The 27175-nt window shown below is 42.0% G+C and overlaps 1 protein-coding gene across 1 annotated transcript; it reads right to left on the bottom strand.

Annotated features, from left to right (window-relative positions):
• On the bottom strand, positions 1-25747 carry narfl (nuclear prelamin A recognition factor-like). The gene is made up of 11 exons (XM_061974347.1): positions 25635-25747; positions 19648-19743; positions 19432-19575; positions 17273-17405; positions 12780-12902; positions 12577-12695; positions 8602-8731; positions 8465-8537; positions 8264-8401; positions 2513-2670; positions 1-450 (listed from the first exon to the last, which is right to left on the bottom strand). Exons 1-11 carry the CDS (start codon positions 25698-25700, stop codon positions 209-211), a joined length of 1422 nt encoding a protein of 473 aa, XP_061830331.1. The 5' UTR covers positions 25701-25747; the 3' UTR covers positions 1-208.
• Between the last annotated feature and the right edge of the window lie 1428 nt (positions 25748-27175).

The raw sequence follows: 27175 nt of genomic DNA, 5'->3' as shown, positions 1-27175 counted from the left end.
TCAATTAAAAACTTTTGGTTTTATTTGGTGAAAATATATTTGTACAATTATTACATTAACTACTTCAAATGTTACATTTAAAAGGAATAATGTACATAATTTAAATTGGCATTTGCATCTCATCTCCGACTAGGATGGTGGGGGTCGAAAACCAGGAACCCTCAGGATGCTGACTGAGCCACGCCGTCCCTAGAAGGCCTGTCAGTCATCACCACTTCATAGCGAGCCCGTTGGTCATCTTCTCCACGGCGTGGTAGCGCGTGTGCAGCAGCTCTTTAGCGCGCTCCTCGCCCACGCTGAGCAGCCACGACTGGTACAGCTCGGACACGTGAGAGTCGTCCTCCGGCGCTTGAGGTTGTTCCGCCATGTAGAGCTCCTCGACTTTCCGGAGGAACTCCTTTGGGTTCTGACCCGGGGACGGCTTCACCTGCCCGCCCCCGTTCAGGCACCCTGCGGGATTAGTCGACAGTTGAGGGTGAGTCCACATTACATGATGCTCCGTGTAACCGTTAAGTTGAATGTAGCATTACAATGAAGGTATTGCAAAATTATCCATAGAGGCGTCAAGAAATGGCTCAAGTAAAAAAATAAAATAAAAATAATGTATATACATATATGTATATACATATATATGTACGTATATATATTTTTTTCTTCTACTTGGCTCAAGTAAAAAATTTATATATATATATATATTTTTTATTTATTTTTTTTTACCATAGAGGCGTCAAGGAGTGGCTCAAGTAAAACAAAAACAAACAAAAAAATATATATAGTGGCTCAAGTAAAAAAATTAAAAAAAAATTATATATTTTTTTTTTTACTTGAGCCAAGTAAAAAAAACTTGTGTGTGTATATATATATATATATATATATATATATATATATATATGTATCCTATATATATATGTCCTTGAGGGTGCATGGGAGTTTGCCCAACCAGTCTACATGTGCTTTGTGGACTTGGAGAAGGCATTCGACCGTGTCCCTCGGGAAGTCCTGTGGGGAGTGCTCAGAGAGTATGGGGTTTCGGACTGTCTGATTGTGGCGGTCCGCTCCCTGTATGATCAGTGTCAGAGCTTGGTCTGCATTGCCGGCAGTAAGTCGGACACGTTTCCGGTGAGGGTTGGACTCCGCCAAGGCTGCCCTTTGTCACCGATTCTGTTCATAACTTTTATGGACAGAATTTCTAGGCGCAGTCAAGGCGTTGAGGGGATCCGGTTTGGTGGCTGCAGGATTAGGTCTCTGCTTTTTGCAGATGATTTGGTCCTGATGGCTTCATCTGGCCAGGATCTTCAGCTCTCACTGGATCGGTTCGCAGCCGAGTGTGAAGCGACTGGGATGAGAATCAGCAACTCCAAGTCCGAGTCCATGGTTCTCGCCCGGAAAAGGGTGGAGTGCCATCTCCGGGTTGGGGAGGAGATCTTGCCCCAAGTGGAGGAGTTCAAGTACCTTGGAGTCTTGTTCACGAGTGAGGGAAGAGTGGATCGTAAGATCGACAGGCGGATCGGTGCGGCGTCTTCAGTAATGCGGACGCTGTATCGATCCGTTGTGGTGAAGAAGGAGCTGAGCCGGAAGGCAAAGCTCTCAATTTACCGGTCGATCTACGTTCCCATCCTCACCTATGGTCATGAGCTTTGGGTTATGACCGAAAGGACAAGATCACGGGTACAAGCGGCCGAAATGAGTTTCCTCCGCCGGGTGGCGGGGCTCTCCCTTAGAGATAGGGTGAGAAGCTCTGCCATCCGGGGGGAGCTCAAAGTAAAGCCGCTGCTCCTCCACATGGAGAGGAGCCAGATGAGGTGGTTCGGGCATCTGGTCAGGATGCCACCCGAGCGCCTCCCTAAGGAGGTGTTTAGGGCATGTCCGACCGGTAGGAGGCCACGGGGAAGACCCAGGACACGTTGGGAAGACTATGTCTCCCGGCTGGCCTGGGAACGCCTCGGGATCCCCCGGGAGGAGCTGGACGAAGTGGCTGGGGAGAGGGAAGTCTGGGCTTCCCTGCTTAGGCTGCTGCCCCCGCGACCCGACCTCGGATAAGCGGAAGAAGATAGATGGATGGATGGATGGATATATATATATATATATATATATATATATATATATATATATATATATATATATATATATATATATATATATATATATATATATATATATATATATATATATATATATATATATATATATATATGTGTGTGTGTGTGTGTAATTTTTTTTTTTTTTTACTTCAGCCACTATATGTATATATTTTGTTTTACTTGAGACATCCCCGTTCTAGAGGAACTGAAACTGAATTGCCAAGCGACAGCCTCAAAAGCTTTAGCATATGACGCACACCTGTAAGTTACGTTTTTCTTGGGGATCAAATACAAAAGTGCAACTGTTAATGTTTTATTGTTGATATTCTGTCTGCCTCTGCCATTTTTCGGAAGGTAAACGTACAAATTCAGCAATAATGAATCCCTCCACTGTATAAGTGAATGTTTTGTGTAGTTCGCAACATTCCTACCTGAGGGACAGGCCATGACCTCTACAAAGTGGTACGGCGACTTTCCCTTCTTGAGTTTCTGCACCAGATTCTGGATGTTGCGAAAGCCGTACGTGGAAGCAAAACTCAGAACAACTGCACCGTCCTTCTCCAGCGTAACCTCCTGGAAGTCCTTATTCCTGAAGAAAGAGCACGGGAGAATAAGCTTGAGGACGGCTTTATTACACTGGGCACAGTGGTGGTCAAAAGTGTACATACACTTGTAAAGAACATCATGTCATGGCTGTCTTGAGTTTACAATCATTTCTACAACTCTTATTTTTTTGTGATTGGAGAACATACTTGTTGGTCACAAAAAACATTCATGAATTTTGGTTCTTTTATGAATTTATTATGGGTCTACTGAAAATGTGAGGGTCAAAAGTATACATACAGCAATGTTAATATTTGCTTACATGTCCCTTGGCAAGTTTACCTGCAATAAGGCGCTTTTGGTAGCCATCCACAAGCTTCTGCTTGAATTTTTGACCACTCCTCTTGACAAAATTGGTGCAGTTCAGCTAAATGTGTTGGTTTTCTGACATGGACTTGTTTCTTCGGCATTGTCCACACGTTTAAGTCAGGACTTTGGGAAGGCCATTTTAAAACATTCATTCTAACCTGATTTAGCCATTCCTTTACCACTTTTGACGTGCGTTTGGGGTCATTGTCCTGTTGGAACGCCCAACTGCGCCCAAGACCCAACCTCCGGGCTGATGATTTTAGCTTGTCCTGAAGAAATTGGAGGTCATCCTCCTTTTTCATTGTCCCATTTACTCTCTGTAAAGCACCAGTTCCATTGGCAGCAAAACAGGCCCAGAGCATAATACTACCACCACCATGCTTGACGGTAGGAATGGTGTTCCTGGGATTAAAGGCCTCACCTTTTCTCCTCCAAACATATTGCTGGGTATTGTGGCCAAACGGCTCCATTTTTGTTTCATCTGACATCACATGGACAAAGATAAGACCTTCTGGAGGAAAGTTCAGTGGTCAGATGAAACAAAAATGGAGCTGTTTGGCCACAATACCCAGCAATATGTTTGGAGGAGAAAAGGTGAAGCCTTTAATCCCAAGAACACCATCCCCTACCGTCAAGCATGGTGGTGGTAGTATTATGCTCCGGGCCTGTTTTGCTGCCAATGGAACTGGTGCTTTACAGAGAGTAAATGGGACAATGAAAAAGGAGGATTACCTCCGAATTCTTCAGGACAAGCTAAAATCATCAGCCCGGAGGTTGGGTCTTGGGCGCAGTTGGGTGTTCCAACAGGACAATGACCCCAAACACACGTCAAAAGTGGTAAAGGAATGGCTAGAATGAAGGTTTTAGAATGGCCTTCCCAAAGTCCTGACTTAAAGGTGTGGACAATGCTGAAGAAACAAGTCCATGTCAGAAAAGCAACACATTTAGCTGAACTGCACCAATTTTGTCAAGAGGAGTGGTCAAAAATTCAAGCAGAAGCTTGTGGATGGCTACTAGAGATGCGCGGATAGGCAATTATTTCATCCGCAACCGCATCACAAAAGTCGTCAACCATCCGCCATCCACCCGAACTAACATTTAATCAAAACCGCACCCGCCCGCCATCCACCACCCGCCCGTTGTTATATATCTAATATAGACGATGCAAGGCATTAGTGAGGTTATAAAGCTTTTGCCTGTTAAAGAAAGGAGACTGATCCAATGCAGCAGAGACATTCAATGCGTGCCACGCTGTCACAGCCCAGACGCACACCAGTGCGCAATCATCTGGGAGCCGCGCTGAGCGCACCTCCAAGCGCGCTCGCGCCACTCAAACTGCTGCAGGCAGCTGCGTTCTATCTTGTTTTAACATCCTGTGGCACTCTTCTGGGATCACGGCGGACGAAACTGCTCATGCTCAGGGTGTTTGTGGAGGTTCGGGGTTTTGCACAAATGTGATGCACCATGTTAGATGTCCCGGTTTTGTGACTGTCGTAGACATAAACAGCGTCGCAGCTCTTGCAAATCACGTAGCCAGCATTACTATCATCCTGATTTACAACCTCATAAAAACGAGTCCACGCTGAACTTTTCTGGCCTTTTTTTCCCCTGGTCTTTAGTATTCCCTTTTTTAGTTTGTCGCGTACCACGTTTGCTGCCGGCTTTGCCATCTCTTTTTTTTTTTCTTCTTCTGTTGTGGCATATGCTGCAGGTGCCTGCTCGTTTTTCGTATGTGGGTAACAACATTTAACTATGTATATATATTTCCGAATTGGTTTAACTGCCACCCGCCTGAATCTATTTAAAATCTAATTTTTTTTTAATTTCAACCGCCCGACCCGACCCGCGGATAAAATCTAATTTTTTTTTTTTTTTCAACCGCCCGACCCGCGGATAATCCGCGGACTCCGCGGTTGTGTCCGCAAACCGCGCATCTCTAATGGCTACCAAAAGCGCCTTATTGCAGGTAAACTTGCCAAGAGACATGTAAGCAAATATTAACATTGCTGTATGTATACTTTTGACCCAGCACATTTGCTCACATTTTCAGTAGACCCATAATAAATTCATAAAAGAAGCAAACTTCATGAATGTTTTTTTTGTGACCAACAAGTATGTGCTCCAATCACTATCACAAAAAAGAAAAGTTTGTAGAAATTATTGGAAACTCAAGACAGCCATGACATTATGTCCTGGTCAGAATAATTGTATGTAAGTTATCACAAAACTTCCTGTACCCATAAGTTCCACGGCGAGCAGACAAAAGCTGTCTTTGATCTTACCAAGCAAAAGGCTTGTAAAACTCCACAGTGTACGATGGGAAGCGACATGAAGGTGTCGGTTTCTTTGATCTATTGTGATCCACGGGAAGATCTTGTCTTGACCCGAGATCTACAAAGCGGAGAGGAAGAAAGACCTGACGCAAGCTCCAGGCATCTTTTCTTTGAACCGTTTTGTGACCGAGGGCAACGGCTGTTTACGACCCCCTCTCCCCTTCGAAACAGCTGTTGCCATGTAATCGGGGAAAGTCCAAATAAAAGAGGCAACGTGCAATCCTTTCGTCAGAGCGTGGGACAACACTGTACAAGAGTACAGGTGTACGCGCTCTCCTCATTGAGCTACCTTATTTTTCGGACTATAAGCTCTGGACAACACCGACACTCAACAAAAACAACACCATTTGCAGACTACAATTACTGGTTTGCAAAAAAAATGTCACCCAAATACCGTATTTTTCGGACTATAAGTCACAGTTTTTTTCATAGTTTGTTCCCGCGACTTATACTCAGGAGCGACTTATGTGTGAAATGATTAACACATTACCGTAAAATATCAAATAATATTATTTATCTCATTCACGTAAGAGACTAGCTCAGGGGTCGGCAACCCGCGGCTCCGGATCCGCATGCGTCTCTTTGATCACTCTGATGCGGCTCAGCAGCTTACTTGCTGAACCCCCCAATTTTCCCGTGAGACTTCCGGATTTCAGTGCCTCTCGCAGAAAACTCCCGGGATTAATATTCACCGATTTTCACCCTTACGGCTATAATAAGGGCGTGCCATGATGGTACAACATTTGGCGCTCTCCACAATCTGTATTAACAGCGTGCCAGCCCAACACTTGTTATACAATATACATCTTCTGCTTGCACACGTACGTGACAGCAAGGCATACTTGGTCAACAGCCACACAGGTTACACTGACGGTTTACGACCCCCCCCCTCTGTGCGTCGGTTGAGGTGGGCGGGGTTTGGTAGCGGGGGTGTATAATGTATCCCGGAAGAGTCAGGGCTGCATGGGATTCTGGGTATTTGTCCTGTTGTGTTTATGTTGTGTTACTGTGCAGATGTTCTCCCGAAATGTGTTTGTCATTCTTGTTTGGTGTGGGTTCACAGTGTGGCGCATTATTAGTAAGAGTGTTATAGTTTTTTTTTTATACCGCCACCGGTATAGGCAGCGTGTCTGAGACCCCTAGTTTATACATAGCACAAAACAAAACAAAAACTTTGTGTGCAGTGTTAATTCATTTCAAATTTCAAAAACAATTTGCAGCTCCCATTATTTTCTATAATTTGCGAAACTGGTCAAAATGGCTCTTTGACTGGTAAAGGTTGCCGACCCCTGGACTAGACGTATAAGATTTCATGGAATTTAGCGATTAGGAGTGACAGATTGTTTGGTAAACGTATAGCATGTTCTATATGTTATAGTTATTTGAATGACTCTTACCATAATATGTTACGTTAACATACCAGTTGCTTATTTATGCCTCATATAACGTACACTTATTCAGCCTGTTGTTCACTATTCTTTATTTATTTTAAATTGCCTTTCAAATGTCTATTCTTGCTGTTGGCTTTTATCAAATACATTTCCCCCAAAAAATGCGACTTATACTCCAGTGCGACTTATATATGTTTTTTTCCTTCTTTATTATGCATTTTCGGCCGGTGCGACTTATACTCCGGAGCGACTTATACTCCGAAAAATACGGTATATATGTATACACACACACACATATATATTCCTTGCTCACTAATTGACTGAAAGAGCACGCACTTGGCGCGATGATGTCATGTTATCCATGGAAAAATGCATTTTTAGACAATATGATTTGCCTGAGCGTTGCCATTTTGCCTTTCCATCAAGAAAAATAAAATAGTTTTTAGTGTAAGTTTGCTGGTTTCAAGAAATGTAATGCCGAGCGCATATCATTATGTCAAGATAACGGCACTAGCATTTACTTCATTTAAGAATATTTTTCAACATATTGAGCAAAAAGGTCTCATATTTGTTTTTGCTAACAAGAAAAGTGCACTTATTATTAGTGTGAATATACTTATTTTAAGGTATTATAGGTTCGTTGAGGTTAGCTAATTTTTTTACTTGTTGTTCACTATTCTTTATTTTAAATTGCCTTTCAAATGTCTATTCTTGCTGTTTGCTTTTATCAAATACATTTCCCCAAAAATGCGACTTATACTCCAGTGCGACTTATATATGTTTTTTTCCTTCTTTGTTATGCATTTCCGGCCGGTGCGACTTATACTCCGAAAAATACGGTATATATGTATACACACACACACATATATATTCCTTGCTCACTAATTGACTGAAAGAGCACGCACTTGGCGCGATGATGTCATGTTATCAAAGGGAAAATGCATTTTTAGACAATATGATTTGCCTGAGCTTTGCCATTTTGCCTTTCCATCAAGAAAAATAAAATAGTTTTTAGTGTAAGTTTGCTGGTTTCAAGAAATGTAATGCCGAGCGCATATCATTATGTCAAGATAATGGCACTAGCATTTAAGAATATTTTTCAACATATTGAGCAAAAAGGTCTCATATTTGTTTTTGCTAACAAGAAAAGTGCACTTATTATTAGTGATAATATACTTATTTTAAGGTATTATAGGTTCGTTGAGGTTAGCTCATTTTTTTACTTGTTCACTATTCTTTATTTATTTTAAATTGCCTTTCAAATGTCTATTCTTGGTGTTGGCTTTTATCAAATACATTTCCCCAAAAAATGCGACTTATACTCCAGTGCGACTTATATGTTTTTTTCCTTCTTTATTATGCATTTACGGCCGGTGCGACTTATACTCCGAAAAATATGGTAAAATGAATCCTGTCTCGGTTTAATTCCTTGCTTCTTGTCTGTTTAATAAATTTTATCGGTGTTTGAACCTGACAGTCCTTCACAAGTGTATGTAAACGTTGGACCACGACTGTATTTATTTAAAAAAAAAAGAAAAAGGCCCACCTGAGACTCTTATAGGTGAGTTCCTTGACCTCCTCGCCAAATATTTGCTTGGCCGCGTAGGTGAAGACGTGATGAAGGTAACCACCTGAGCCGCTCCCGGCGTGGCTCAGGAACTCCTCATCTCTCACGCTACTGAACCTGGACGGGAGGTAAAGCTGACATGCTGCGCCATCTTGTTCAAAACGCACCACCGGAACTTACAATGTATCTAAAGGCGCAGCCTGGACATCACCAAGAGACACATTTTCCTCCTCGAGCATTCTCTGGACTTCACCTACGATGGAGGAATGAAGTGTCACATTCACGTAATACAAACTGGGCTGAGATTAGATCAGTACCGGACGTGATGACGCAGTCCACTTCTCTGCTCTCAGCGTCGCTCAAGTAGAAGTCTGACCTGGACGCCTCCAGTTTCTTATCGAAGCAGGGCATCACCGCCACGTGATAGATCTGCTGCGGACTCAGACCCTGACAAGTAACACAGCAGGAGTGGCACAATGACAAGCTCCGAGGGAAGTAGAGTGTAAAACAGACCTGGGCGTCCCTGTCCGGCCCATCATAAATTACAAAATAAATTTTAAAAAGTATCTATGTCGAGTGTGCAATACAACGGTGCTGCTTTTGTTTTGAAAAGCGTTATTTGTATTACTTCCGTGTGGACGTATGCTCCTGCGCGATTGTGAACAGCGGCAATCACAAATTACAAAATACATTTAAAAAAACATCTGTCGTGCATGCAATACAACTGTGCTGCTTTTATTTTGAAAAGTGTTATTTATGGGCGTAACCTGTGAGTGAAGGTGCACAGCAACAAGTGATGCCCGGTTATCCCCGAGACGCTAAAAAGAGAAAAGTTGATGAGGAATGGCGTGTTTCCAACAAGACATGGACTGCCAAGTATTTCTTTACAGAAATTAAAGGTAAAGCCGTGTGCTTACTTTGTGGTACACAGGTTGCTGTGTTTAAAGAATACAATTTGAATCGCCACTACATCACGAAGCACGAGGAAACATACCGGAATCTGTCTGATGAAGCGGGCTCAAGGGAGGCTGATGTTGATGGTAAAACTGCTAACCCAACAAGGACTTTTTGCCATATTTCACACCCCCAGAGATGCAGCTTTCAGGACAAGTTTCGTCATTTCTCACAAAATTGACAGAAAAAGTAAGGCGTTTTCTGACGGAGAGTTTATTAAGGAGTGCTTATTGGACTCTGTTGCGCTGATATGCCCGGAGAAGAGGGACGCATTTGAGAACGTGTCACTCTCCCGACGCACTGTAACGAGGCGTGTTGAGACCATCGCTGGAAACTTGGAGCTTCAGCTGAAGAACAGAACGGCCGACTTTGACTGTTTTTCGCTGGCTTTGGATGAGAGCTGTGATGTACGTAACACCGCCCAGCTGCTCATCTTCTTACGTGGGATAACTGCAGACTTTCAAATCACGGAGGAGCTGGCAGCCATGCAGTCAATTAAAGAGACAACCACAGGTAATGACTTGTTCACATAAGTAAATGCGTGTTTGGACCATCGCTGAAAACGTGTCACTCTCCGGGCGCACTGTAACGAGGCGGGTTGAGACCATCGCTGGAAACTTGGAGCTTCAGCTGAAGAACAGAACGGCCGACTTTGACTGTTTTTCGCTGGCTTTGGATGAGAGCTGCGATGTACGTGACACCGCCCAGCTGCTCATCTTCTTACGTGGGATAACTGCAGACTTTCAAATCACGGAGGAGCTGGCAGCCATGCAGTCATTTAAAGAGACAACCACAGGTAATGACTTGTTCACATAGGTCAGGGGTCGGCAACCCGCGGCTCCGGAGCCGCATGCGGCTCTTTGATCACTCTGATGCGGCTCAGCAGCTTACTTGCCGAAACCCCCAATTTTCCCGGGAGAGTTCCGGATTCCAGTGCCTCTCGCAGATATTCATCGATTTTCTCCCTTACAGTTATAATAAGGGCGCTCCACGATGGTACAGCATTTGACGCCATTTACAGTCTGTATTAACAGAGTGCCAGTCCAATCGCCTGTCATGCAGCATGCATCTTCTGCTTGCACTCGTACGTGACAGCAAGGCATACTTGGTCCACAGCCACACAGGTTACACTGACGGTGGCCATATAAAACAACTTTAACACTCTTACTAATAATGCGCCACACTTTGAACCAAAACCAAACAAGAATGACAGACACATTTCGGGAGAACATCTGCACCTTAACACAACAGAACAAATACTCAGAATCCCATGCAGCCCTGACTCTTCCGGGCTACATTATACACCCCTGCTACCACCAAACCCCGCCCCCACCCAACCCTGCTCCCTCACATATCAACCCCCGCCCCTCTGTGCGTCGGTTGAGGTGGGCAGGGTTTGGTAGCGGGGGTGTATAATGTATCCCGGAAGAGTTAGGGCTGCATGGGATTCTGGGTATTTGTCCTGTTGTGTTTATGTTGTGTTACGGTGCAGATGTTCTTCCGAAATGTGTTTGTCATTCTGGTTTGGTGTGGGTTCACAGTGTGGCGCATTATTAGTAAGGGTGTTAAAGTTGTTTTTTTTATACCGCCACCGTCAGTGTAACCTGTGTGGTTGTTGACCAAGTATGCATTGCTGTAACCTACGTAAGCAAGCGGAAGCTCCATACAACATGTGGCTGATCAGGCACGCTGGTTTGTAGTGGGTGCTATATGCTGTACTGTACCATCACGGTACGCATGACGCTGACTAGCGCCATTCATATTACCGTATTTTCCGCACCATAAGGCGCCCTGGGTTAAAAGCCGCGCCTTCAATGATCGGCATATTTCAAAACTTTGTCCACCTATAAGCCGCCCGGTGTTGTAAGCCGCATCTAACTGCGCTAAAGGAATGTCAAAAAAACAGTCAGATAGGTCAGTCAAACTTTAATAATATATTAAAAACCAGCGTTCTAACAACTCTGTTCACTCCCAAAATGTACGCAAATGTGCAATCACAAACATACGTATATCAACATGGACAGAGCTGCGTGAAAAAAGCCACCCGGCCTCTTCGCGTAAACTTAAACTTACCTTAACCACTCGCTCATCTTTTCTTCATCCATCCCTTCGAGTTAGCTTTTATGATGACGCCGGCTGGAAAGACTGGAAAGGTCTCTTTTGGCAAGGTCTTCCTTTTGAATATCACCATGGGTGGAAGTTTCTGGCCATTAGCATGGCAAGCTAGAACCACAGTGAAGGATGACTTCTCATTCCCTGTGGTGCGAATATTCACCGTACGTGCTCCAGTTGCTGTGAAATAAAAATCCGTGTGCGGATGGAGAGATTGCGTCTTTTCATGAACCGGATCCCGGTCGCTTAGTAGGAGCCATTTTGTGGTCTTTACAGATGTAAACACACAAAGGAAATGAAACGTACGGTGATATCCGCGCGCTTTTTCTTCTTCTACGCGGGCGGGTGGTTGCTTACAGTAGAAGAAGAAGCGCTTCCTGTTCTATGGGGGCGGGTGCTTACCTTGGCGGTTGCTTGCGTAGAAGAAGAAGCGCTTCCTGTTCTACCGGGAAAAAAGATGGCGGCTGTTTACCGAAGTTGCGAGATCGAAACTTTATGAAAATGAATCGTAATATTAATCCATATATAAAGCGCACCGGGTTAAAAGCCGCACTGTCAGCTTTTGAGTAAATTTGTGGTTTTTAGGTGCGGCTAATAGTGCGGAAAATACGGTAAACCCGCGTGCCGCACCAGCGTTCAAAATCCATATTAAGGTGTGAGTAGCGTGTCTGAGACCCCTGGTTTATACATAGCACAAAGCAAAAAAACAAAACTATGTAAGCAGTGTTATTTCATTTTAAATTTCAAAAACTTTTTGTGGCTCCCATTGTTTTCTGTAATTTGTGAAACTGGTCAAAATGGCTCTTTGACTGGTAAAGGTTGCCGACCCCTGACATAGGTAAATGCGTGTTTGGACATGTTAGGACTGAAATGGGACAAGCTGGCAGGTGTGACAACAGATGGTTGTCCAAATCTGACGGGGAAAAATGTTGGACTTTTAAAGAAGATGCAGGATAAAGTGACAGTAATTGATATTTTTGCATTGTATTATACTTTAGGAAGTGTAGTGTAAGACAGTGTTAAAAATAAAACCATCAAAAGCATTCTGCTTTTGTATAAAGTTAAGTTAGGTTAAATGAAATTATTATTATTATTATTTATCTTACGGTATATCAAAAATAATTTGAGCAAAATTTAATTGAAATATTGTCGGTGTGGCCCTCCATCAGTGCTCAGGTAAAAATGAATTGCCCACCCCTGGTATAGAAGTAGAGCTGTATTCATACTTGTCGTTCTGCAAAGTAGCCTTTGACCAGCGAACCCATCATCTGCTGAGGGGAGCGAGTGGTGCTGATGTAAGGAAGGACAAAGTCGCCATGTGTCTTCTCCGCGTAGCAGATCCAACCTTAGCAGAACACACCAAGCCTGGACCATTCCAATGTTGACCAGAGAGGTTTGTGTCACGATAATATTATTTTAGTGGCCTTACCTGGACATGCTGACGTCATCATGGGCAGGGCTTTGTTCTTTTGAAAGCGCTCCACAAACTCTCGCTGGCTCTCCAGCAGGCTGAAGGTCCGACTGAAGCTGGTGTCAAACACGTAGTGGACACCTGCGGAGCAAGAGTCCAGCCCTCCATTGAAATACACCACCTGGTGACTTCAGGTAGATAACACTGTATTGCCAAAAGTATTTGGCCACCCATCCAAATGATGAGAATCAGGTGTCTTAATCACTTGGCCCGGTGTATAAAATCAAGCACTTAGGCATGGAGACTGTTTCTACAAACATTTGTGAAAGAATGGGCCGCTTTCAGTGATTTCCAGCGTGGAACTGTCATAGGTGGCCACCTGTGCAACAAATCCAGTTGTGAAATTTCCTCACTTCTAAATATTCCAAAGTCAACTGTCTGCTTTATTATAAGAAAAGTGAAGAGTTTGGGAACAACCGCAACTCAGCCATGAAGTGGTAGGCCACGTAATCTGACAGAGAGGTCAGCATAGTGCAGGGGTCGGAAACCCGCGGCTCTGGAGCCGCTCTTTGATCACTCTGATGCGGCTCAGCAGCTTACTTGCTGAACCCCCCAATTTTCCCGTGAGACTTCCGTATTTCAGTGCCTCTCGCAGAAAACTCCCGTGATTAATACTCACCGATTTTCACCCTTACGGCTATAATAAGGGCGTGCCATGATGGTACAACATTTGGCGCCCTCTACAATCTGTATTAACAGCGTGCCAGCCCATCACTTGTTATACAATATACTTCTTCTGCTTGCCCACGTACGTGTCAGCAAGGCATACTTGGTCAACAGCCACACAGGTTACACTGACGGTGACAATATAAAACAACTTTAACACTCTTACTAATAATGCGCCACACTTTGAACCAAAACCAAACAAGAATGACAAACACATTTCTGGAGAACATCTGCACCTTAACACAACATAAACACAACAGTACAAATACCCAGAATCCCATGCAGCCCTGACTCTTCCGGGCTACATTATACACCCCTGCTACCACCAAACCCCGCCCCCACCCCTGCTCCCTCACACATCAACCCCCCCCCCCCCCCCCTCTCTGTGCGTCGGTTGAGGTGGGCGGGGTTTGGTAGCGGGGGGGGGGGGGTGTATAACGTATCCCGGAAGAGTTAGGGCTGCATGGGATTCTGGGTATTTGTCCTGTTGTGTTTATGTTGTGTTACGGTGCAGATGTTCTCCCGAAATTTGTTTGTCATTCTTGTTTGGTGTGGGTTCATAGTGTGGCGTATTATTAGTAAGAGTGTTAAAGTTGTTGTTTTTTACACCGCCACCATCAGTGTGACCTGTGTGGTTGTTAACCTTTGCTGTCACCTACGTGAACAAGCGGAAACACCATACAACGTATGGCTGATCATGCACGCTGGTTGTAGTGGGTGCTATATGCTGTACCATCACGGCACGCATGACGCTGACAAACGCCATTCGATTACAACCCGCGTGCCGCACCAGCTTTCAAATTCCACATAAAGGTGTGGGCAGCGTGTCTGAGACCCCTGGTTTATACATAGCACAAAGCAAAAAAAAACTTTGTATGCAGTGTTATTTCATTTAAAATTTCAAAAAAAAATTGCGGCTCCCATTGTCTTCTATAATTTATTAAACTGGTCAAAATGGCTCTTTGACTGGTAAAGGTTGCCGACCCCTGGCATAGTGCAAAGACTTTCTGCACAGTCAGTTGCTACAGAGCTCCAAACTTCATGTGACCTTCCAATTAGCCCACGTACAGTACGCAGAGAGCTTCATGGAATGGGTTTCCATGGCCGAGCAGCTGCATCTAAGCCATGCATCACCAAGTCCAATGCAAAGCGTGGGATGCAGTGGTGTAAAGCACGTCGCCACTGTACTCTAGAGCAGTGGTTCTCAAATGGGGGTACGCGTACCCCTGGGGGTACTTGAAGGTATGCCAAGGGGTACGTGAGATTTTTTTTAAATATTCTATAAATAGCAACAATTCAAAAATCCTTTATAAATTTTAATAAAAACCTATCTTTTTTTTTCTTCAAATAGTTCAAGAAAGACCACTACAAATGAGCAATACTTTGCACTGTTATACAATTTAATCAATCAGAAACTGATGACACAGTGCTGTATTTTACTTCTTTATCTCTTTTTTTTCAACCAAAAATGCTTTGGTCTGATTAGGGGGTACTTGAATTAAAAAAAATGTTCACAGGGGGTACATCACTGAAAAAAGGTTGAGAACCACTGCTCTAGAGCAGTGGAGATGCCTTCTCTGGAGTGATGAAACACGCTTTTCCATCTGGCAATCTGATGGACCAGTCTGGGTTTGGAGGTTGCCAGGAGAACGCTACATTTCGGACTGCATTGTGCCGAGTGTGAAATTTGGTGGAGGAGGAATTATGGTGTGGGGTTGTTTTTCAGGAGTTGGGCTTCGCCCCTTAGTTCCAGTGAAAAGAACTTTGAATGCTCCAGGATACCAAAACATTTTGGACAATTCCATGCTCCCAACCTTGTGGGAACAGTTTGGAGCGGGCCCCTTCCTCTTCCAACATGACTGTGCACCAGTGCACAAAGAAAGGTCCATAAAGACATGGATGACAGAGTCTGATGTGGATGACCTTGACTGGCCTGCACAGAGTCCTGACCTGAACCCGAATGGAACACCTTTGGGATGAATTAGAACGGAGACTAAGAGCCAGGCCTTCTCTGCCAACATCAGTGTGTGACCTCACCAATGCGCTTTTGGAAGAATGGTGGAATCATACCTGCCAACTTTTGAAATCAGAAAAACCTAGTAGCCAGGGTCCAGGGCCGGTAGGTCCAGGACAAAGTTCTGGTGGGGGGTTCAGCTTCGCCCCCCGACGCAAAATGATTATTAGCATTCAGACAGGTTAAAATGTTGCTAAAACCATCACTTTTCTATCAGTCACAGTGACTTTTCAAAACAAAAATATTACAGCAAAAATCATATGGGTTGATTGACATGTTTATTCTGTAAGCTAACTTCAATAGTTTGAAATTATTTTGACAGTTAATGCCAGTTATCCTGTCAACCTTTCACAAGACTTCAATTTGTTAATTGAAAGTATAAACAGTATAAACACTTTTTACAGTAAACAAATGGTAAAACAGTACTAAACAATTCCATTAAAAAGAAAATTGGTGTCATTATTAACTTTCTGTCCAAGCTTGTATAATCTACTGCCTTGTTCAATTGTAAAAAATATTCTGTGCCTAAAATTCACATTTCTATCACAATTATCATACTGTAAACATGGTAAGCTAACTTCATTAAAATTAATAGTCCTGTCAATAGCATGGAATTACAATTCAAATGTAGTTTTTTTGTAAGCCTTTCAAAAGAATTCAAAATATGAAAAATTAATGAAAATTAATTTAAGCCATCAGACACTTGAAAAGTGGCACATCACATCTCTAATGTAATCATTTTAACGTTTCAACAGAAATAGCACTGCAAAAATATTAAGGACATACTTCTGTATTTTGGTAGTTATGCTGTCAACATTTAACAAGATTTCTTCAACTTGGACTTGAAAGCATAAATAGTATAAACACTTTTAACAGTATAACAGTACTAAACAATACCAATAGATAACATTGGTGTCATTACCTTTTTGTGGCTAAAATCCAAATTGTATCGCTAGCAACGGCATTAGACTTGTGTTTTTTTGTCCCAACGTGGTCTTTTACATCGCTAATTCCTCCGTGTCCGATCGAAAAATCTTGTCTGCACAAGGTGCAATTCGCGTAGTTTTCACCCTTTTTGGAACGGATAATTATTCCCGGATAGGCTTTTGAATTTTCTTCACGGAATGACTGCAGTTTTCTTTTTGGTTTAAGACTCGTGTGCGATTTTTCTCCGGCTGATTCCATGATCGTTCGCTCGTTTTGAAACAATGGCAACTGGTGCCTCGTGCTTGGCAGCGGTGCTATAAATAGCCTCGCGCATGGCATTCGGAATGGCTCGATAGGAAGTTACGGGAAGCAGTGTCGATTGTCATTGTTGTTACGCGATTTCGTGAATAAAACTTTAAAAAAAAAAAAAATTTTTAATGAATGAAAAAACGTATTTTTATCACTGCAACCGTAACCCGGAATAGGTTGATGAAAACCGTACTAATTACGGGAAAACCGGAGTAGTTGGCAGGTATGTGGAATATTGCTATAAACACACTCTGCAACCTTGTGGACAGCCTACCCAGAAGAGTTGAAGCTGTAATAGCTGCAAAAGGTGGACCCACATCATATTGAACCCTATGGCACTTCAAGTTCATATGTGAGTCAAAGCAGGTGGCCAAAAACTTTGGGCAATATAGTGTATCAAAATGAATCATCTTTGAGATAGAATCACTGATGTGAAATAAGCTAGTCAAAAAAACTAGTATATGACACAAGCGCTGTGTTTTTTTTTTTAGAAGAAATCTGCTGCAAAATCCCAAGTGTTGAACCGAACACTCACCAAGGCCTTTGAAGAAAGAGGTGAGTCTCCTCCCTGCGTCGCTGCTGCTCAGGCCGTAGAATGCGGCGAGGGAGGCTCTGGACTGAGGCGAAACCGACACCACCACCACCACCTTCTTCTCCAGCTCGCTCACCTGTGAGAGGAGCATGTGTGTAAAGTACAGTAACTACGCACGGTAGAGATGCGCGGTTTGCGGACACAACCGCGGAGTCCGCGGATTATCCGCGGGTCGGGCGGTTGAAATAAAAAAAAAATTAGATTTTATCCGCGGGTCGGGTCGGGCGGTTGAAATTTAAAAAAATTAGATTTTAAATAGATTCAGGCGGGTGGCAGTTAAACCAATTCGGAAATATATATACATACCGTATTTTCCGCACTATTAGCCGCACCTAAAAACCACAAATTTACTCAAAAGCTGACAGTGCGGCTTATAACCCGGTGCGCTTTATATATGGATGAATATTAAGATTCATTTTCATAAAGTTTCGGTCTCGCAACTACGGTAAACAGCCGCCATCTTTTTTCCCCGTAGAAGAGGAAGTGCTTCTTCTTCTACGCAAGCAACCGCCAAGGTAAGCACCCGCCCCCATAGAACAGGAAGCGCTTCTTCTTCTACTGTAAGCAACCACCCGCCCGCGTAGAAGAAGAAGAAGCGCGCGGATATTACGTTTCATTTCCTTTGTGTGTTTACATCTGTAAAGACCACAAAATGGCTCCTACTAAGCGACAGGTTTCCGGTTCATGAAAAGACGCAATCTCTCCATCCGCACACGGACTACTATTTCACAGCAACTGCCTAAAGACTTTCAAGAAAAGCTGGCTACTTTCCGTGCATATTGTAAAAACAAGATAGCTGAAAAAAAGATCCGGCCAGAGAACATTATCAACATGGACGAGGTTCCACTGACTTTTGATATTCATGTGAACCGCACTGTGGATACAACGGGAGCATGAATATTCGCACCACAGGGAATGAGAAGTCATCCTTCACTGTGGTTCTAGCTTGCCATGCTAATGGCCAGAAACTTCCACCCATGGTGATATTCAAAAGGAAGACCTTGCCAAAAGAGACCTTTCCAGCCGGCGTCATCAAAAAAGCTAACTCGAAGGGATGGATGGATGAAGAAAAGATGAGCGAGTGGTTAAGGTAAGTTTACGCGAAGAGGCCGGGTGGCTTTTTTCACGCAGCTCCGTCCATGTTGATATACGACTCCATGCGCGCCCACATCACGCTGGTTTTTAATATATTATTAAAGTTTGACTGACCTATCTGACTGTTTTTTTGACATTCCTTTAGCGCAGTTAGATGCGGCTTACAACACGGGGCGGCTTATAGGTGGACAAAGTTTTGAAATATGCCGTTCATTGAAGGCGCGGCTTATAACCCAGGGCGCCTTATGGTGCGGAAAATACGGTAGTTAAATGTTGTTACCCACATACGAAAAACGAGCAGGCACCTGCAGCATATGCCACAACAGAAGAAGAAAAAAAAAAAGAGATGGCAACGCCGGCAGCAAACGTGGTACGCGACAAACTAAAAAAGGGAATACTAAAAACCAGGGGAAAAAAGGCCAGAAAAGTTCAGCGCGGACTCGTTTTTATGAAGTTGTAAATCAGGATGATAGTAATGCTGGCTACGTGATTTGCAAGAGCTGCGACGCTGTTTATGTCTACGACAGTCACAAAACCGGGACATCTAACTATGGTGCATCACATTTGTGCAAAACCCCGAACCTCCACAAACACCCTGAGCATGAGCAGTTTCGTCCGCCGTGATCCCAGAAGAGTGCCACAGGATGTTAAAACAAGATAGAACGCAGCAGTTTGAGTGGCGCGAGCGCTCTTGGAGGTGCGCTCAGCGCGGCTCCCAGATGATTGCGCACTGGTGTGCGTCTGGGCCGTGACAGCGTGGCACGCATTGAATGTCTCTGCTGCATTGGATCAGTCTCCTTTCTTTAACAGGCAAAAGCTTTATAACCTCACTAATGCCTTGCATCGTCTATATTAGATATATAACAACGGGCGGGTGCGGTTTTCATTAAATGTTAGTTCGGTTGGATGCGGATGGTTGACGACTTTTGTGATGCGGTTGCGGATGAAATGATTGCCTATTTGCGCATCTCTAACGCACGGATTTGATACAAACATGCAAAACCTACTTTGTTGTTGCGCAGCACTTTGAAGAGCTCCTCGTGGCTCTGCTGCGTGATGAGGACGCTCTCGGCTGAGGTGATGCAGCCGCTACAGGCCAAGCAGTCATTCAGGGTGATCTTTGCCTTCTCCAGCTTCTGCTTTTGACCCTCCTTGGAGCACACATGTATGTCATAACACCGCTCAAAAAGCATGATTATGAACTACTACTAAGGTAAACTCACTTGGTTGATTTGTACATAGCTGCCATCATCTTCTATCTGGATTTTGGCCACAGATTTGCCTTGTTTCTTTTCCACTTTGACAGGTTTGACACATTCCTGCAAAAGGTACCAAAAATATAGGAACAGAGCATCTTGTTATGAGAGTGTTATTGAGTCAAAAATATTGAAGTTTGATGATTTGGTAAAATTGCAGACAGCTAAAATGATGTACAAAGCAAACTATAACCACAATTATTCTCAACTAGAAAGGTAAACTATAACCTTAGAGGAAAATGTAATACAAAACATTTGTATGCTCGTACAACACTAAAAACCAGTATGTGGAATTAAATTATGGAATGGATTAAGTAAAGAAGTTAAACAATGTACTGATATGATCCAGTTTAAGAGGTTGTTCAAATGAATAGTGCTTACAAAGTACAAAGAAAAATAATTATGAGAAACACTTTCAACCTTATTGAAAATGGGATATTCTATTATTTTATTCTATTTTTTATTTTATTATATATTATTATTATTATTATTAATTTTTATTTTATTTTATTATTATATATATATATTTTTTTATATATATCTGTCTGTCTCTGTTCGCGTATGTGTGTGTGTGTGTGTGTGAGAATGTGTCTGTCTTTGTCGTCTTGTTACATAATTGCGCCATTTGTCCCTCGTTAGTGGGACCTGAGTGGGGTGGGAGGGTGGGTGGGTGGTTTGGGTTTTAAGGGAAAGGGTGTGAATCATTTACTAACTTTAAAATTGTACTGTTTTGACTTGCACTTTTTTTCTGTCTGTTTGAAAATGCCAATAAAAAAAGTTGGGGAAAAAAAAAAAAAGAAAATGGGATATTCTTCATCTCAGTATGTTAATAATGACGGACTTCATTATCTATTACCAAAACTGTTGTATTAATTATTCACGGATGTCATTGTGCTAAAAAAAAAGAAGAAAAAGAAGTCAGTAAATGAACGTATGTACAGTCGTGGTCAAAAGTGTACAAACACTTGTAAAGAACATAATGTCATGGCTGTCTTGAGTTTACAATCATTTCTATTTTTTTTGTGATAGAGTGATTGGAGCACATACTTGTTGCTCACAAAAAACGTTCGTGAAGTTTGGTTCTTTTATGAATTTATTATGGGTCTACTGAAAATGTGAGGGTCAAAAGTATACATACAGCAATGTTAATATTTGCTTACATGTCCCTTGGCAAGTTTACCTGCAATAAGGCGCTTTTGGTAGCCATCCACAAGCTTCTGCTTGAATTTTTGACCACTCCTCTTGACAAAAATGGTGCAGTTCAGCTAAATGTGTTGCTTTTCTGACATGAACTTGTTTCTTCAGCATTGTCCACACGTTTGAGTCAGGACTTTGGGAAGGCCATTCTAAAACCTTCATTCTAGCCATTCCTTTACCACTTTTGAAGTGTGTTTTGGGGTCATTTTCCTGTTGGAACACCCAACTGCGCCCAAGACCCAACCTCCGGGCTGATGATTTTAGCTTGTCCTGAAGAATTTGGAGGTAATCCTCCTTTTTCATTGTCCCATTTACTCTCTGTAAAACACCAGTTCTATTGGCAGCAAAACAGGCTCAGAGCATAATACTACCACCACCATGCTTGACAGAAGGAGTAGTGTTCCTAGGATTAAAGGCCTCACCTTTCCTCCTCCAAACATATTGCTGGGTATTGTGGCCAAACAGCTCCATTTTTGTGTCATCTGACATCACATGGACAAAGATAAGACCTTCTGGAGGAAAGTTCTGTGGTCAGATGAGACAAAAATTGAGCTGTTTGGCCACAATTATTAGCCTTTATTTAACCAGGTAAAATCCCATTGAGATCAAAGATCTCTTTTCCAAGGGAGACCTGGCCAAGAGGGCAGCAGCAAGGTTACATTAAAAACAGTAAACAAATACATAAAACATCACATTTACAACATTAAAACTTGCTCACATGACACATGTGCATACAGACAAGGTAGACTGTGATCCTTTCACAGAAGCTTTAAACTCATTTAACGTAACTAGGGTTTGAAGTTTAATGTTCGATTGTAGGTTATTCCAAGCCTTCGGTGCTGAAAACCTAAATGCTTTCTTGCCCAGTTCAGTTCTTACTTTGGGGACGACAAATTGCAGAACATTCATTGAACGAAGATTGTGACTTCCTTGTTTCTTTGTTAAAAGACAAGACAGATAAGATGGAGTGATACCCAGAATGGTTTTGTAGATGAAAACATACCAATGATTGAGGCGTCGAGCACATAAAGATGTCCAGTTAACCATTGAGTATAACACACAATGGTGAGTAAGTTGGTGATGAATCTCAGTGCCCCGTGGTACACACTATCCAGCTTGTGCAGACAACCAGCAGTAGCATTCATGTACAACACATCTCCATAGTCAATAACAGGTAAAAAGGTTGTTTCCACCAATTTCTGTTTCACAGTAAAAGAAAAGCAAGACTTGTTTCTATAATAAAATCCCAGTAAAAGTTTCAGTTTTTTTTTACAACATACTGAATACCCAGCAATATGTTTGGAGGAGAAAAGGTGAGGCCTTTAATCCCAGAAACACCATTCCTACTGTCAAGCATGGTGGTGGTAGTATAATGCCCTGGGTCTGTTTTGCTGCCAATGGAACTGCTGCTTTACAGAGAGTAAATGGGACAATGAAAAATCTCCAAATTCTTCAGGACAAGCTAAAATCATCAGCCCGGTGTCAGGCTTGGACGGAGGAAGGGACTCAGATGCAGAGAGGTGATTCCAAATAAAGCTTTTATTTTGAAATACTCTTTAAGCCTCCAGAGCCGAGTAAATTCAATTACTATGAAATACAAAAATACTATCGACAAAATGTTCCAAAAGGGAAAAACCGAAAATCACTCCAAAAAAAGGAGGAATACAAAAATAAGGACGATATAATTAGCACCGTATCTGTTATCAAAAACTTTAACAAAAAAACGCTCCAAACAGGAGGAAGAAAATAAAGACTATAAAACTTAACTACTCTAATCAATGTAAACAAAAAATCACTCAACAAACTTTGAGGAAAAAATCTTTAAGGAAAAATAACTCACCACTGCGGTAGAAAAAGGTAGGATAACAAAAGTCGCTCTGAGGGAGGAAAAAAGTCAATTCAAAATTACAGCGTGGGATATTCTGGGAGCAAGGACGTAGACGTGAGACAAGGCAAGGCATGGACATGAACAGGGACATGGAACGCAAGACAGGCACGAAAGCTCGAGACAATCTGGCACAGAACATGGGGAGGCTTGGGCTTATAAAGAACATGAGGGTAATGGGAAACAGGTGGAAACAATCAAGGGTCAGGAATGACGTCAGACTGGTGACACAAGAGGAAGGACCCGTGATCTGAAACAAGAGGAGTTGCTTTTCAAAATAAAACATGTAGATCACAAGACAGAAAAAACCAAGACAAGACTTCCCTCACCGCGGTGTGACACCCGGAGGTTGGGTCTTGGGCGCAGTTGGGTGTTCCAACAGGACAATGACCCCAAACACAAGTCAAATGTGGTAAAGGAATGGCTAAATCAGGCTAGAATGAAGGTCTTAGAATGGCCTTCCCAAAGTCCTGACTTAAACGTATGGACAATGCTGAAGAAACAAGTCCATGTCAGAAAACCAACACATTTAGCTGAACTGCGCCAATTTTGTCAAGAGGAGTGGTCCAAAATTCAACCAGAAGCTTGTAGATGGCTACCAAAAGCGCCTTATTGCAGGTAAACTTGCCAAGGGACATGTAAGCAAATATTAACATTGCTGTATGTATACTTTTGACCCAGCATTTTCAGTAGACCCATAATAAATTCATAAAAGAAGCAAACTTCATGAATGTTTTTTTGTGACCAACAAGTATGTGCTCCAATCACTCTATCACAAAAAAATAAGAGTTGTAGAAATTATTGGAAACTCAAGACATTGTGTTCTTTACAAATGTATGTAAACTTTTGACCACGACTGTATTTGTAAACGCTCTGAAGTGGGAAAGGGATTCAATAAGCTTTGCTTCATCCTACTCCTTTTCGGACATGATCTAAAGTGAAATGATATGAATATGTGTGATGTATTATCCAGTAAGTGTGTTCATGTTCGAAATAAACGAAAGAAAGAAAGAAAAGAAAGAGATCAACACAATGGGGGCGGTATAGCTCGGTCGGTGGAGTGGCCGTGCCAGCAACTTGAGGGTTCCAGGTTCGATTCTCGCGTCGTGTCCTTGAGCAAGACACTTTACCCACTGTCACCCACACTGCTTTAAATGTAACTTAGATATTGGCAGAGGTGGGTAGTAACGCGCTACATTTACTCCGTTACATCTACTTGAGTAACTTTTGGGATAAATTGTACTTCTAAGAGTAGTTTTAATGCAACATACTTTTACTTTTACTTGAGTATATTTATAGAGAAGAAACGCTACTTTTACTCCGCTACTTTTATCTACATTCAGCTCGCTACTCGCTACTAATTTTTATCGATCTGTTAATGCACGCTTTGTTTGTTTTGGTCTGTCAGACAGACCTTCAAAGTGCCTGCCTTACTGGTGACGTTTCACTTCGTTCCACCAATCAGATGCAGTCACGGGTGACGTTGGACCAATCAAACAGAGCCAGGTGGTCACATGACCTGCCTTAAACAAGTTGAAAAACGTATTCGGGTGTTACCATTTAGTGGTCAATTGTACGGAATATGTACTGTACTGTGCAATCTACTAATAAAAGTTCCAATCAATCAATCAAAAGTGTGAAGGAAAAAATACCCTTTTTTATTTCAACCGTACATCCCGTCAAAAGCCTAAAGACTGACTGCACAGTTCCTGTCTTCACAATAAAAGTGCCGCTCCATCGCGCCTGCGCTTTCAAAATAAGAGTCTCCGAAAGCCAGCGCAAACAAGCTAGCAAGCTACGGAGTTTCCCGCCAATGTACTTCTTGTAAAGTGTATAAAAACAAATATGGAAGCTGGACGAATAAGAAGCCAAAAACCAACCACTTTCATGTGGTATTAGACAGAAAGGAGGAACTTTTTTTCTCCTCCATTTGAAAACGTGGACGTTATCATCACCACTGTCTGATTCCAATCAATGCAAGTCATCAGAATCAGGTAATACACCAACTTATATTCTTGTTTTCATGAAAGAAAGGAATCTATATGTGTTAAACATGCATGTATATTCATTAAAACACCTTTAACATGTAAACAAAAAGGGCAAAATAAATAAATATAAATTATTTACTGTATATATCAATGTATGTATATATATATATGTGTATATATATATGTGTGTGTGTGTATATGTTACTCATCAGTTACTCAGTACTTGAGTAGTTTTTTCACAACATACTTTTTACTTTTACTCAAGTAAATATTTGGGTGACTACTCCTTACTTTTACTCGAGTAATAAATCTCTAAAGTAACAGTACTCTTACTTGAGTACAATTTCTGGCTACTCTACCCACCTCTGGATATTGGCTTTCACTATGTAAAGGTGGTTTGAGTCACGAGAGAAAAGCGCTATATAAATATAATTCACTTCACAACGCGGTAGAAAAAATAAATACATTTAAATTGATAACACAGCAAATTAGTACAGAAACGCACAAACTATTTTAAGACGATAACATGTACTAAACTGCATTGAAATGAATGATCCATACAAGAAACTGTCCTGCTTCTCACTCCGCATGACTCAGCAAGCTTCCACATCTTGTGGCGCAGTTAACAGCAGCAAGCAGACTGTTCAAGGTTGACTTTAAAACATATTTTACAGCTTTATGTCAGTAACCGATAACGACTTTTGTCTCACATGAGAGTCAACGAGAAACAACCACGGTTTACATCACGTTATCGATCGATCAGTAACGTCGACGATATATACGCTGATATGAGCGTTCGTTGTTTTTATTAACCGGCTTTCATCTCATAGGGATTAGTTTCACAAAACAAAAGTGAAAACATGTCCAAAGTATGCATTAAAAACCTGAGACGGAGTGATGAAATCGTCGAGATCGGTCAACTGCAGTACGCCGCTGAAGTGAGACGCCATGTCTGCTGCCGTAAAGCGGCCCGTTGTTTACTTTTTGTGTCGTAAATTGTACTGCGGCTGAGGGAGTAATCGATTATATATATTTTTTTAATATATTGAAGATGTTCATTTCTGTGATGAAAAATGTTCCAACAAATATATATGAGGGCAGTTTTAGTGAAATAATATTTTACGGGCACAGTTTTTTTTTTTGTTTTTTTTTTTTGTGGAATGAAGAGCTTTATATTTGTAGGTGACCTTACAATTGTAGTTTAGAAAATTTTGAAAGAACAAACTAATCTCAATGTCAACATTTTTTTGTTTTGGTTTTTAAGGAGAAGGAAAAAAAAAGTACACAGTATACATCATACTTGCCAACCCTCCCGGATTTTCCGGGAGACTCCCGAAATTCAGCGCCTCTCCCGAAAACCTCCCGGGACAAATTTCCTCCCGAAAAACTCCCGAAATTCAGGCGGACCTGAGTGACGTGTTGACAACACACAACAACAGCGTCTACCATAAAGCAGTTCGTCTGCCGTAAACAGCAAGTTGTGACACTTTTAAACAGGACAATACTGCCATCTACTGTACATGCATATGTGACCCACCCATAATGTGTCACATTTTTGTGTTGATTTATTTATTTTATTTTGTGGTTTGAATTCGTTTTTGGAGCTGTCATTACACATTTATCAGTATTCACATTGGTCAGTAGGGGGCAGTAGGGCGTTTCTTCCCAATTGAATGCTATCACCTGCAGACCGGAAGTGTCTTGTCATTCTGATGAGCGCGACCAGTCTGTGAACAATTGAAACGTCCTGTGTGCTTTTTCCTCCTGTATAACAGGTTAGTTTTGGTGAATCAACTCACTGAATAATATCCATGTGATCTTTATAAGTTTAAGTACACATTCTGATGGTGGAGCCTAACTCTAAAGTGTTTGTGAGTTGTAGTTTGTATTTGTGAATGAATCCAGTGCACAGCTGCAGTAATCAATACAAAATGGCGACATGAGTGCGCAATGTTTATATAGGAACTTCTGATCCTAATTCAGACTCCCAAATTAGAGCTCCCGTTTTCTTATTGATTTTATAATGTATATTTGTATAATGTGTGTGTTACTGAAATAGTGACAGAAAATAGAACAAGGATGGACAATTCAACCCTTAACTCAACAATAAGTAGATGAGTGTTATGTGTGTGTATATGTGTAAATAAATGAACACTGAAATTCAAGTATTTATTTTATATATATATATATATATATATATATATATATATATATATATATATATATATATATATATATATATATATATCTATATCTTAACCACGCCCCCAACCACGCCCCCCACCCCCACCCCCCGAAATCGGAGGTCTCAAGGTTGGCAAGTATGGTATACATAGCTCAGTCAGTGTCAAATACACTGTGGTACACTTTCAACGAAAATCCTTTTTGGTACAACAAAAGCAAAATACCACGTTTATCTCATTTT

Source organism: Nerophis lumbriciformis, linkage group LG22 (assembly GCF_033978685.3).
Source record: "Nerophis lumbriciformis linkage group LG22, RoL_Nlum_v2.1, whole genome shotgun sequence".
In the NCBI taxonomy this organism is placed as follows: Eukaryota; Metazoa; Chordata; class Actinopteri; order Syngnathiformes; family Syngnathidae; genus Nerophis; species Nerophis lumbriciformis.
Note: the sequence above shows the minus strand (reverse complement) of the source record. Positions and strands in the feature narration are given on the sequence as shown.